This window comes from Trichechus manatus, unplaced genomic scaffold (assembly GCF_000243295.1).
Source record: "Trichechus manatus latirostris isolate Lorelei unplaced genomic scaffold, TriManLat1.0 scaffold00583, whole genome shotgun sequence".
Lineage (NCBI taxonomy): Eukaryota > Metazoa > Chordata > Mammalia > Sirenia > Trichechidae > Trichechus > Trichechus manatus.
The window spans coordinates 8182-22712 of NW_004444519.1; the positions used below are offsets into that span (position 1 = coordinate 8182).

General features: G+C 48.8%; 1 protein-coding gene across 1 annotated transcript; it reads right to left on the reverse strand.

Annotated features, from left to right (window-relative positions):
* Positions 1 to 13: 13 nt before the first annotated feature.
* Positions 14 to 14515, reverse strand: LOC101343068 (TNFAIP3-interacting protein 1-like; the record flags this gene model as incomplete). Its single annotated transcript, XM_023725872.1, has 8 exons — positions 14 to 600; positions 1977 to 2168; positions 2648 to 2713; positions 3231 to 3356; positions 4436 to 4567; positions 10669 to 10797; positions 14065 to 14196; positions 14450 to 14515. Coding segments are annotated over 8 exons (1044 nt in total), but the record flags the coding sequence as incomplete, so codon positions are not given.
* Between the last annotated feature and the right edge of the window lie 16 nt (positions 14516 to 14531).

A 14531-nucleotide genomic window follows, 5' to 3' on the forward strand; every position in this document is an offset into this window, starting at 1 on the left:
CTCTTCACCTACTTAATGCCGCTGGTTCTGAGGATCTCAGCTCAAGCATCACTGCCTCCTGGAAGCTTTCCTAGCCCCAGTCTAGGTCAGGTCCCTTTCTTATCTGCTCTCATACAAACCTGCTCTTCTTCCCTCAGGGCACTTGCTCAGAGTGTAATCACATGCTTCTCTGTGCAATTTTTAAATTCACCTGTGTCCCCCTCACTACAAAGTCAGCTCCACAGCGTAGGGACCGTATTTCTTTCTACTCTCTTTTGGTATCCCTAGCACAGGGCCTGGCATTCAGATGATAAACTATGATGAACAAATGAATGGATGGTTCGAATCCCCTCACTCCCCAGTCACCACCACTCTCCTTTTAACAGGATTTCAGAAAGCTAAGTCTTCTCTCCATCAAGATCAGAAAGTAGCAACATCACTCCCAAACTGAGGCAACCCTGACAGATAAGAAGTTCTCACTCCTGGGGTGGGGTTGGGGGACAATCCAGTACTCAGGGGAGCAAGCTCACCTGGATCCGGGGGCCTGGCTGCAGGCGTGTCCATCACTTGGGAGCTCTGATTCCGCATTCCCCCACGAGGCGAACGCCATGCGTACTCTGGCTGATACAAAACTGATGCTTAGAAATCAATGATTACGCTGGCAATCACAACGGCATTATAGACATTAGCAAGTATAATTCCGACCACCCATCTGTCATACTGTGGGGGCCTGCATGTTGCTATGACGCTGGAAGCTATGCCACCGGTATTTCAGGTCCCAGCAGGATCACTCATGGTGGACAGGTTTCAGTGGGGCTTCCAGACTAAGACAGACTAGAAAAAAAGGCCTGGCAATCTACTTCCAAAAATTAAAAAAAGAAAAAATCTGTTGCTGTTGAGTCGATGCCGATTGTAGTGGCCCTACAGGACAGACCAGAACTGCCCCATAGAGTTTCCAAGGAGCGCCTGGTGGATTCGAACTGCCGACATTTTGGTTAGCAGCCATAGCTCTTAACCACTACGCCACCAGCCAAAGAAAACCCTATGGATCACAACAGAATACTGTTCGACATAGTGCTAGAAGATGAAGCCGTATGCTGGAAGGCACTCAATGTACACAGAGGCTACAACAATGGACTCAAGCATACCGACAATCTTGAAGATGGCACAGGACCAGGTGGCATTTTGTTCTGTTGTACATGGGGTCACCATCCTTACAACAACCCAGGTTATGATCCCCATTTTATAGGTGAGGAAACTGAGACTCAGAGGGGTTAATAACTTGCTGATGGCCATCTGGCTAGTCAAGTGGCAAAGCCTGGATTTGAATGCAGGTCTCTATAACCCCAGAGCCATTCTCTTAAGCACCGCACTATACTCCAGTGTTTAAAGATGTGTGTGAAGAACGGTTATATGGGGACAATGTGGAAAGGGGGCCAGATAGGCGGCTGCTGTGCTTGTCCAGGTGAGAGCCGAGGAATGCCTGAGGCAGGGCTGTGGGGCTGGAGAAGAAGGGGCAGGTGGCAGCAGCACTTTGGAGAAAGATCATAAGAAAGGAAAAGAGAAGGGAAATGAAGGGCGGGAGGAAAAAGGAGAGAAAAGGAAGGCAAGGGGGGAAAGGAGCAAAAAAGAAAGGGAAAAGGAATAAAGAGAAAGAATGGTGAGGATCTGGTACCCAGTTACATGCGGAGGTTATAAGAAAAAGTCAAACACAAACTAGTATCCCTGGCCTGGGAGGCTGGAGGGACCCCGCCTTTCTGTCCTGCTCTGTGCTCAGCCTTTTCTATCCCTCACCAGTAATCCTGGCTGGCTCTGGGCTGGAGAACCCTCGCCCCTGCGACGGCAGGCCAGAGCCGAGCCCTGGCTGTCTGTCTGCACACCAGTGCTCTTCAGGAAGGCACTGAGAATGAAGTTTCTGACCTCTCGCGTGCTGGTCCCCTCTGGAAAGTGTTGTGGGTGGCCTGTGTGTGTCCTGGAGTGAAGAGGCAGAGACTTACCAGATGGAAGAAGCGCGAGTTGGGGAGTGGGGGTGGGTGCTCCATGGCCATAGGGGGCGGAGGGTAACAGATCTGGGACCAGTCTTCGTAGCCATGGTGTGGCACCATGGCTGGCATGGGTGGGTAGGCATAGGGGTAGGCCCCGCAGAGGTGCTCCGGGTGGGGCTCCACGTGGTAGCGCTCTCCCGAGGACTGCAAAAAAGGCCAGCATCTAACTCTGCCTTGCAACAGGCTGCACAGGCTGTCCCCAGTGACACCTATGTCATCTCCCTCTATTTAGAGGCTCAGCTCTCTGAAGGCTGACACATGGGCACAGAAGGCTGGGTACATGGTACATGGGCACAAAAGCCCGGTACATGGGGACAGGAGGCTGGTACTCAGGCACAGAAGGCTGGGTACATGGGTAGGGAAGCCTGGTTCATGGGCACGGGAGGCTGATAACAGGCAGGGAAGGCTGGTACACAGGCAAAGAATATCAACGATGACAGTTAACATGTCCTGAGCACTCCCTCTGTGCCAAGTACTGTTCTAAGTGCCATACCTGTACTCACAACTCATTAGTGAGATGCCACAGAGTGTGGGACATCTGAGCAAACACTGTCTCTCCCATGAGACTGTAGCTCTCTGAAGAAGGAAGATGAGGCAGTGCTGCTTCCTCCCTCAAGCCTCACCTTTGCTTTTCTCTTCTGCTGTTTGAGGGCTTCTTTGGCCTTCTCCTCATCTTTGAATGCTTTTATCTGAGAGAAGGAGAAAGAAGGAGAAGACTGTTGGCACATGCAGTTCCTGGCAGGGCCCGGAGCCAGGGCCTAGCCCACAGAGGTTGGTCACCCCCGCAGAAGGCCCAGCTGTTGGCTGCAGGTGAGCCCTGGTCATCTTGGGTGATCTGCCCAAAGGGCAGGAGGAATCAGGTGAGCCTTGCTGCTTCCATGCTTCAGTACTTAGCATCTTTTAGTTCCATTTTGGAAGACAGTGGGTGGCTCAGGGCCAACTCCTAAATTGCTCTTTTAAGACATCAACATAGATTAGGGACTGTCAGAGCTAGAAGGTTATCTTGAAGCAGTGGAGTTTAAATCTCATCATGGCACAAAGGGTCAGACAAGGGAAGGGCTTGCCAAGATCACACAGGATTCTGGCAGCAGAGCTGGAAGTAGAACCAGTGAGTGAGTATCCCAGTCTCACCAGGGAGCATCCCGCCCACGCCCCCTCCCCATAAGGACATGCCAACTACCCTTTCCTGCATCCAGTCACTCTCACCTGGGCATTCGATAGGGTGACCTGGGCCTGCAGTTTCTCCACCTGCTTCTTCAGCTTTTCCTTCTCCTCATTCATGTGCTCTCGATCGCTGCGCTCCCTCTGGAAGTCCTCCTCAAAGATCCTCACCTGGAGGGAGTAGGGGGGTGGGGAGTGAAGGCTCAGACCTGCTCAGGCCCAGAACCCATGCCTCCTGCTGGGGGTCCCAGATATTGGGCTGATTTCACCAGGTCTCTGGGTGACCGTGGGGAGTGAACAGGTGTACCTCCAACTCCCATCCTCAACTTCAATAAGGGCATTTCTGCGTTCCTGTTTTATATTCTGGCCTTCGAAGTAGGACTTTATTTGAACACAGAATTCATGACTGAAAAAGAAAGGCTGAAAGCCATCCACCAGCTCAACCCTTTCATTCTAGGAAGACCCACGGAGAGACAGAGGTCACAGAACCAGAGTGTGGGTGGAGGACTGGAATTTGGGTCTCCTGGCTCCAGGAGCAGACTGCAGGGTGCCCTGGCAGAGGGGCTGGGATAAGCCTACCTCTGCCGTGCACCATGCTGCCCAAGCCTGTTGTTTTCATCCTTCTTGCAGATCAGCATGATGCTGACCTGGTGAGAGATGACTTAGGAGGATCAAAAGTGTAGCAAATAAGGCTCCCACTGGGGTGATGAAATGTTTGGGAACTCGACAAAGGCGGCAGTTACATCACCTATGTTGTGAATGAAATGCCACCAAATTGTTCACTTTTAAATAGTTAAATTTATGTTAGGCGAATTTCTCCTCAATTAAAAAAAAATACTAGGTAAATAATAGCACAGGTGGTGCATTAAGATGGTAGGAAAAAAAAAACAAAAACCCAAACTCATTGCCATCGAGTCTATTCTGACTCTGCTGACCCTATAGGATGCAGCAGAACTGCCCCATAGGGTTTCCAAAGAGCACCTGGTGGATTTGAACTGCTGACCTTTTGGTTAGCAGCCGTAGCACTTAACCACTATGCCACCAGGATTTCTGAAGGTGGTAGAGGAATGACATAAATCAGAGATACATTTCCGGAATGGAGAAACTCATAACCAGGAAGAGGTCCTGGCTGATGGCCAGAAATGGCCTACAAATTCCAGCTTCCACGTGACTTCCAGATCCATCCTGGCCCTCAGGAATGCTCCAGCTCCCACTGAGCCCTTCTACCTGACCTCCTCCCCCAGCCTCACCTGCTGTTTCAGTAATTCGTTCTGGGTGACCAGCTCCTGCTTCCTTAGGAGGCCCCCCGCTCCTTCTGGGCTCCCAAATGCTGCTGGTGGAGACGATGGAGAGGTCTGCAGACTCAGTGCTTCCTCCAGGGCCTAAGAGCGGGGAGAGAGGGGACGGGACCATCAGCAGAAGCCCCTGGAAGTTAGGTCCCATTGGAGTGGTCATCCTCAGAGACCCCTTCCTGATGTCAGTGATAATAAGCACCCCCACCACTACTATTTAATAAATGTCATCCTATTTAACTAACACATCATTTCATCGAATCCTCTCCACAATCCTCTGAAGAAAAGGTGAGACTATGATTACCATCCCCATTGTACAGATGTGAAAACTGGGCTCAGAGACCTGAAATGACTCGTCCAAGGTCACACAGCTATTAAGTGGCAAAGCCAGGATTCAAATCCAGAGTACGCTCTTAACCAGTACCCTGGGCCTCTAATGTAGGAGGGAGAATCTCTCCTTCCCTAAGCAAGTGTGGCTCAATTCTTAGCACCTGGAGCTAGAAAGAATAACAAGTCCTTTGGGGAAGCCCTGCCCTGAGAGTCTTCAGATTCCTTCGGATTCTTCAGTTTCGGTGACCCATTCTGCCCGAGCCAACACTTCCATCCTCGACTCTTCTGTAGTTAGATTATAAACAACAAAAAAACCAAACCTTCTACCATAGAGTCAATTCTGACTCCTAGCAACCCTATGGGACAGAGCAAAACTGCCCCTTAGGGTTTCCAAGACTGAAAATCATTATGGAAGCAGACTGCCACATCTTTCTCCCACTGAGCAGCTGGTGGGTTTGAACCACTGACCTTTCAGTTAGCAGCCGAGTGCTTCACCACTGTGCCACCAGGGATCTAGTTAGATTATACTTGGTTTTTTAATTTCTACTTATTTATTATTTTACCTTTCTAACGTTGAAATATAATCAAATAACTTTTATTTTTTCTTAAAAGGAAAAGTATCCTTAATCTACCAGGCAAACAAAATATTGTCCTTCATGCTAGCAGTATGCTCACATCTTCTAAGAGGTTTCTATTAACTGTTTTCTCTTTTGACACTGTTAACATGTTATTTTGGAATGCCTCTCAAGACTTTCATAACAGATCACCCTTTATCACTGTGTTAGTCATCTAGTGCCGCTACAGCAGAAATAACACAAGTCGATGGCTTTCACAGAAATTTATTTTCTCACAGTTTAGGAGGCTAGAAGTCCAAATTCAGGGTGCCGGCTCTAGGGGAAGGCTTTCTCTCTCTGTCAGCTCTGGCAGAAGGTCCTTGTATCTTCAGCTTCTGTTTCCTGGTTCCTTGGAGATCTTTACGTGGCTTGCCATCAGTCTTCCCCCATCTCTGCTTCTTAGCTTGCTTGTTTAATCTCTTTTCTATCTCAAAAGAGACTGACTCCAGATACACCCTACACTAACTCTGCCTCATCAACATAACAAAGACAAAATCCTCCCAAATGGGATTATAACCACAGGCACAGAGGTTAGGATTTACAACGCATATTTCTGGGGGATACAATTCAATCCATAACTTTCTATCCTTTGGCCCCCCCAAAATTCATGTCCTTCCCACATGCAAAACACATTCATCGCATCCCATCATCCCAAAAGTCTTAAATCAACTCCAAGTCCAAAATCTCATCTTCTGAATTATCTAAATCAAATATGGGTGAGACTTCCGGCACGTTCCATCCTGGGGCAAAATTCTTCTTCATCTGTGAGCCTGTGAAATCTAGACTACAGGTTATCTCTTTCAAACATACTATGGTGGAACAGGCACAAGGTAGGTATTTCCATTACTAAATGGGAGAAATTGGAGGGAAAGAAGGGATAACGGGCATCAAGCAAGTCCAAAACCCAGCAGAACAATTTACATTAGCTCTCAGGACTTGAAAATAATCTTCCGTTCTTTGGGACCATCTGGACAATAGTTCCACCTCTCCAGACTGGGTGTTGGCCATGCCCGCTGGATTCTGGGTGGAGGTCCCTTGGCCCTGGATTTCAGCTTTGCCTTCCAGGCCCACTGAAATGGCAACTTTGCTCTCTTGGTCTTGGGTGGCCCCATTCTCCTAGTCCATCTGAGTGGCGATCCCACCCCTAGGCCCCGGCAGCCCCGTTCTTCTGCCCCTTAGGCATGGCAGCCCCACACCCTAAGCTTTGGGCGGTAGCCCATCCCCCGCCATGCCTTAACATCAGCCCCACACTCCAGAACTGAGTTGGCGAAGAACTGACTCTTTGAAACCTAGGACGCTGTGGGCTCACCCTTTGAGATCCAGGAGACCATGACCCCACCCACTGAAACCGAGAATGCTCTGCTTCCTGTGCTCCTTCCAACAGTTCTGCTGATCTCTGAGCTGCTCTAGAGATGGTCCTTTTCTTTTCCTGGAGGACAAGAGATGTAGCTCCTTTGGCCTCTTTCCTGCTTGTAGAATTCCAAGAGGCAGACAGTTTCTTTTCGATCTGTCTCTGACCCCTTCAGTCTAAGCTGATGGGATTTCTGCTGTGGTAGCTGGTTAGATCCATCAGTCACAGGCTTAATCTCTTTAACAAAAGATTGTATAGCCGCATCCTTGGTGAAAATTCTAGGACATGTGTCCTTAGCCTGTAGAACAGAATTTTCCATATCTTTTAAGTTTTCATTTTACACAGTTCATTTTTAAGTCCATCTCTTTCCTCTTACATTTTACTATAAGCTGTAAGGAGAAACCATATGGCTCCTTTAAAATACTGCTTAGAAATATTCTCAGCTAAATAGCCAAGTTCATCACTTACAAGTTCTACCTTCTACTAAATGTTTGAACATAATTCAGACAAGTTCTTTGCCATTGCCTAAAAAGCATCGTCCTTCCTCCACTGCCCAATCACATGTTCATAATTTTCTTTTAAAGCCTCACCAGAAGCACATATGTTGTTGTTGTTAGGTGCCATCAAGTCAGTTCCGACTCATAGTGACCCTACGTACAACAGAACAAAAAACTGCCCAGTCCTGTGCCATCCTCAAAAATCTTTGCTATGCTTGAGCCCACTGTTGCAGCCACAGTGTCAATCCATCTTGTTGAGGGTCTTCCTCTTTTTCGATGACCCCCCCCCCCTTTACCAAGCATGATGTCCTTTTCCAGGAACTGGTCCCTTCTGATAACACATCCAAAGTACATGAGATGAAGTTTCGCCACCCTTGCTTCTAAGGAGCATTCTGGCTGTACTTTTCCCAAGACAGATTTGTTCATTATTCTGGCAGTCCATGATATATTCCATATTCTTTGCCAACACCATACTTCAAAGGCATCATTTCTCCTTCATCATTTCTTCCTTATTCATTGTCTAGCTTTTGCATGCATATGAGGCAACTGAAAATACCATGGCTTGGGTGAAGCACACCTTAGTCCTCAAAGTGACATCCTTGCTTTTTAACACTTTAAAGAGGGCTTTTGCAGCAGATTTGCCCAACGCAATACATCATCTGATTTCTTGACTGCTGCTTCCATGGGTGCTGATTGTGGATCCAAGTAAAATGAAATCCTTGACAACATCAATATTTTCTCCATCTATCAGGATGTTGCTTATTGATCCAGTTGTGAGGGTTTTTGTGTTATGTTGAGATGTAATCCATACTGAAGGCTATAGTCTTTGATGTTCATCAGTAAGTGCTTCAAATTCTCTTCACTTTCAGCAAGCAAGTTTGCATCATCTGCATATCGCAGGTTGTTAGTCTTCTCCAATCCTGATGCCATGCTCTTCTTCATATAGTCCAGCTTCTCAGATTATCTGTTCAGCATACAGACTAAACACGTATGGTGAAAGGATACAACCCTGATGCACACCTTTCCTGACTTTAAACTACGCAGTATCCCCTTGTTCTGTTCAAATGACTGCCGTTGTCTATGTACAGGTTCCTCACAAGAACGATTAAGTGTTCTGGAATTTCCATTCTTCACAATGTTATCCATAATTTGTTATGATTCACACAGTCAAATGCCTTTGCCTAGTCAATAAAACATAGGTAAATATCCTTCCGGTATTCACATTTAACGTCCAAATTTCTAGCAACATTCTGTTGCTGGTGCCATATGTATTCTCTGAGATGACAGAGACTTTCTGCCTAGCTCTCCTCACTTCTTTCTGAGCCCTCACCAGAACTGCCTTTGACATCAGTAATTCTACCAACAGTCTTTTCAAGGCAATCTATGGTTTTACTATTAGACACCTTCAAACTCTTCCAGCCTCTACCCATTACCAATTCCAAAACCACTTCCACACTGTATGTATTTGTTAGAGCAGCAACCCCACTCCCGGTACCAAATTCTGTCTTAGATATCTAGTGCTGCTATTACAGAAATACCACTAGTGGATGGCTTTAACAAACAGAAACGTATTTTTTCTCACAGTTTAGGAGGCTAGAAATCCAAATTCAGGACGCCAGCTCTAGGGCAAGGCTTTCTCTCTCTGTCAGCTCTGAAGGAAGGTCCTTGTCTCTTCTGAGCTTCTGCTCCTCGGCGGTCTTCATGTGGCTTGGCATCTCTCTTCCCTCATCTCTGCTTGCTTGCTTGTCCTAATCTGCTCTTTTTATATCTTGTAAGAGACTAACTCAAAACACACCCTGCACTAATCCTGTTTCATTAACATCACAAAGACAACCAATTCCCAAATGGGATTATAACCACAAGCATAGAGGTTAGGATTTACGACATATATTTTGGGGGAACACCATTCAACTCATAACAACCACTACCTGAACTTTAACCCTCTGGTCAGCAGGGACTTGGGTTGCCGTGTCTCAGCACTGCACACATGCCTAACATGGGGCAGGGCACAGAGCCCCACAGACAGAGAGGCTAGCCAGCTGCCTGCTGCCCTGGAACCACAGGGAGACTCAAGAGGCCTTCCCCCAACTTGGACCCCTTGGCACCCGCCTTGGCTTCCCCAGAAATTCAAGGAAACTGCTGAACCCAGACTGAAGTCAGGATGCTCTGAGGGGAAGTTATGGCTCCACTTCGTTTTCCTACTCTGCCCATTTTATAGATGAGATGACTGAGGGACAGGAAGGACTTGCCCGAGGACACAAGCAAAGCAGTCCACCTGGCTTGCATTAGTCATTTGCAAGCATGGTAACTCTGTCCCCAACAGCAATGCCAGTAATGCCTGGAGGGCAGGGATCCTGCCGATGGTCATCTCTATGGTCAGTGCCATGTACAATATTCTGCCCAGATCTAGGGCTCCAAAGCCCCCAGCACATGACAGATCATTTTTTCTTCTAAGAGAACAGGCCATGAGAGTTCCAGCTTAGCATAATCAACGCTTGTAAAACAATACACCAAACAGAGAGGGTTACCTCCAACAGGGCTGGGACCCAGTGAACACCAAACGCTGTCCAGAGACCATGTGACCAGGGCCAGGAGACAGAGAAAAAGGGAAAACAGACAGGACAAATGGGAAAGCTGGTCCACAAACTTGGTAACTCCTCCACGCCTTCAGAAAACAATTTTCTTTCAAAGCTCCCTCCTGTAGCATGTTTCCTTTAGCCCCTGTGCTGGAAGCCAGGCAGTGCTAGAGTGATTCTACCCAGGGTTCAGACGGCAAAACTGAGTCCCAGAAAGGTTAAAGTAGCCAAGCTTGGCCTAGAACAAAAACCCAGCCCTGGCCTGTCCCATAGGCTCAGATCAAAGGGTTTCTGCTTTACCCAGCCTCCACCCTGAGGTGCCCCATCTCCCTGAATCCCACAAGGGTAGGAACCCTCGGGGCTGTGCTCACCCACTTCCTTCAGCAATATGCTTGGTGCTGGGCACCGTGCCAGGCACTGTGGATACACGCTGGTGAAGAAGAGCACCTGTCCACCATGGCATGGGAAGGCAGATAAGTAAATTCACAATGACAAGATAATATGAGAAGGAATGTGGTAGGAGAAGGTCCTAGTGCTTTAAGAGTATATAACAAGGGACCTGGCTGAGAGTCAGGGACAGCCTCCCTGAGGACATGACGTAAAAGCTAAGCCTGAACGACAAGCAGGAGTGAGGCAAGTGAAGTATAAGGGGCCGAGTGGCACTGTTGAGGAAACAGCCTGTGCTAAGGCCTTGAGGTCAGAGCCAGCACAGGCTCACCCAAGGGGCTGGAACTGAGTGGGTGGAAAAGGGCAGCAGAAGAAGGGGCTGGAACTGTGCGGTTGTACTGAGAACCTCCACAGGGACCAGGGCCAGGCCACCCACCTTGTTGAGCCGCTGGATCTCCTTTTCCTGGTATTCCCGTTGCCGAGTGAGTGGGCTTAGCTGGTCCTGCAGGTACTTGACCTTTTGGCGCAGCTCCTTGGCCTCGGCTGTCAGCTTCTCCTTGTCAGCCTGCAGGGAAGACAGGCGTGAGGCGGGGGCTTCTCCAGGAGGCCTGCATGAGTGCCTCGCTCCTAGGTCACGTGTGCCTTCCCTCCCACTCCTCACCCAGCAGCCATCCCACTGGTCACATGCCAGGCGCCACACTAGGCAGCTGGGGTCAGAGGGACAATGCCCCTATGGTCTCAGCCCTTGAAGACGTGGGCTTAGTTGAGTGAAAGGCTCTGGATTCTAACACCAGTTTGCTGAGACATTGGGCACCATTACAGCCCTCTCTTGTCTCAGCTCTATCATGTCTCTGCCATGGATAAGAGGTTCTTACATGAGTCCCAGGTGGGTTTCAGGGGGTCTGTGAGCCCCAAAACTGAATGCAAAATTTTGTCTGTGTGCAGTTTTCTAGCTTCTCACAGGGGCCTGTGACCCACAGGAAGTTAGGAACCACTGATAAGCTCTAGAACTTTCAGCGCTTAGAGCTTCTGAGCCTAGAGAAGAGATGTCACTTATAGAAACAAACATAACATGAGTCAGAAAGTGTTCCTTCTCAGAGAAACAAACGAAATACTGTGGGGTTAAAAGAAAGATCACCACAGCTCAGAAGAAACCTGGGGAGGCTTTGAGGTAAAAGCATCGCTCCCAAAATCCACTCTGGAACAAGAAGGGCTGCTTCTTCATCTCAGAGGGCATCGAGTCCCTCCACACGATGGGAAATGAGTGGACAGAGAGGTGGGAGGCTTTACCCAAGGCCATGCACTGAGCTGTGACTAGAACTCTGTTCTCCTATTCCAGTGGTCTCTCCCCTTCTAAGTCAAACGAAGTGTTTAAAACAGGGGATGGCAGCACAGGGTACTGGAAAAACTACTTGGGCGGGGCACACCCAGGATAAGCTATATATTTCTACGTGTATACACGTGGGGAAAAGGTTTGGCAACAGTGGTGTTACGGTTTGAATTGTGTCCCCCAAAAACATGTGTTGTAAATCCTAACCTCTATGCCTGTGGTTATAGTCCCATTTGGGAATGACATGTCTTTGTTATGTTAATGAGGCAGGATTAGTGTAGGGTAGGTCTTGAGTCAATCTCTTTGGAGACATAAAAGAGATTAAATAAGCAAGCTATGAAGCAGAGATGGAGAAAGACTGATGCAAAGCCACATGGAGATCTCCAAGGAATCAGGAAACAAGCTGAAGTGACAAGGACCTTCCCCCAGAGCTGACAGTGACAGTAAGCCTTCCCTTAGAGCCAGCACCCTGAATTCAGACTTCTAGCCTCCTAAACAGTGAGAAAATAAATTTGTTTGTTAAAAGCCATCCACTTGTGGTATTTCTGTTACAGCAGCACTAGATAACTAAGACAAGTGGTCAGTCAGTAACAGTAGGTATATCTAGTGAGGGCTTGGAGTTGAGGGTGAAAGTGGTCAAGGGATACTTTCATTTTACCTCTATTGTTTAAACAATTTACAGCTAAGTATTCATATAACGAGGGCATTGGTGGTTCAGTGGTAAAATTCTTGCCTTCCGTACAGGAGACCCAGATTTGATTCCTGGCCAGTGCACCTCATACACAGCCACCACCCATCTGTCAGTGGAGGCTTGCGTGTTGCTATGATGCTGAGCAGGTTTTACTGGAACTTCCAGACTAAGATGGATCAGGAAGAAAGGCCTTGCGATCTACTTCTGAAAATGAGATCACAACAGTCCGATCCCACGTGCATGGGGTCACAATGAGTCAGGGGCTGACTCCACAGCCACGAACAACAACATTCATATAATATGGATTAGGAAATAGGCCGCAGGGGTTAGTTTTCATTCCGGGACTGCCATTTCCCCCGTGTGACCTTTACTCAATATTCTACAAGCCGGTTGGTGAGCTATTTCCAGCAAGGAATTGCTAAGGGCAGCCTTGGTCAGGAACTGTGGGAGTTGTCTGGACTCCCCGCCCAAGAGGCGCCAGGATTAAGCATGGCCTCTATCCCTGTATGTCCCACCTTACCCCTGGCTGACAGGGAAGAGCTGTGAGATTCCAGGGATTTGTCTCACCCATTGATGTGCGTGAGGGGGGGTGGGGGAAAGAGCCAGGCTATCTGGCTGCGAGTCACAAGATGTGCTCATGTACTCGAGAAGAGACAGAGAAGTGCCCTCCCCAACACACACACCTTCAAGGTGAGGGGGTGGTCACAGAGGCAGGTTGACACCACTCAGATAAGGCCCGGTATCACATGCCGATGGGGGGGGACTCTGAAATGCAATCTGTGTGTGGAATGTCCTTTCTTAAATTAGGCGGAAGTCCATGCCAGGTTCCCGTGAAGGAGAAACCATCGAGACATAAAGACAATCACCTGAGAGTCTGGAAACCTGTTGCTGTCCAGTCAATTCCAACTCACAGTGACCCCCTGGTGGCAAAGTGGTTAAGAGCTACGGCTGCTAACCAAAAGGTCGGCAGTTTGAATCCACCAGTCACTCCTTGGAAACCCTATGGGGCAGTTCTACCCTGTCCTATACATACGGTCGCTATGAGTTGACAGCAATGGGTTTTTTGAGAGTCTAGAGCCAAATGGCCACTCTTCTTGAAGCTGCCCTAGGGTCCTGAAGGGCTCTGGCTAGTGTCTGCCACACAAACAGCAGACCAGACACCACTTCCTCAGGGCACCTGCACCTGGTCCCCCAGACTGAGTCTAGTCCCCCTTCATGCCCTCTGACCCCTGTGACTTCTCCTTTGTAGCACTTACTGCACTTTCACTAATTTATCTGCTTGTGTAATTAGTTGCTTGGCATCTCTTTCCCCTTCAAGGGTACGACCGGGCTGCTCACCCCTGAATCTCTGGGGCACAAGCTAAGGAACACAGAGCAGGTGAATGAATGCATGAAGCTTTGTGTAATGTGCTAGCCCTCCTCACAAGCAGTCCCTACTACCCTGAACACTTAGCAGCACCCACCCCTGCCAAGTGCAATAGAGAGGGCCTGCCTGGACCTCCTTTATATTCTGTACTTCCCCATTAAGGTTCCCCTGACCATAAGATTTTAACTGAACAAAAAGTTCTTCTGTATGAAAACAGGAAAGCTTGAAAAGCAATACCTAATACAACTTCCTAAATTTCCAAACGGGAAACTGAGGCACAGAAAAGAAGGTGCTTTTGCCTGTGGTCACATGGCCCTTCAGCCCTAAAGCTGGAGCTAGAATACCAAGGCCTCCCCACTCCCTGGCCCTGGCTTGTTCACATCACTGAGCTCCCTGCAAATGGTTTGCCAGAGCGGACACTGCAGGGACTGGCAGTCACACTTACCTCCTCTGTTTCAATCTTGGACTTGGCCAGGAGGAGCTTGCGGTCAAAGTCGCGCTGCTTCTGCTCACGCTCACCCTCCAGGTCAGTCACCTGCTTCTGCAGATCGGTCAGCTTCTGGCGAAGCTCAGTGATCTGGGTGCAGAGATGGAGGATGGGATGTGAGGGCAGGGGTGCAGGGTGCACTGGGACACAGGCGGGGCTCAGTCCCCACTGGGCCCTCCAACACTGCCAGCCCTACTTCTCCTCTCGGCCATGCCAGGGCTCAGCCTGGACCACCTCCAAGCCCTGGAGCTGCTGAGGGGGCAGCAGCAAGGTGGAGGCTGGAGGCCCTGAGAGTCGAGCCAGGAACCATTTCAATCTTGAGTCCTGATGGCCCCTGCATTACCTTCTGCTCATACTGCTGCTTCATGGACCGGAAATGCTGGTCCCATTGCTTGTTCACTTCAAGCAGCTGTGGGGAGAGACTG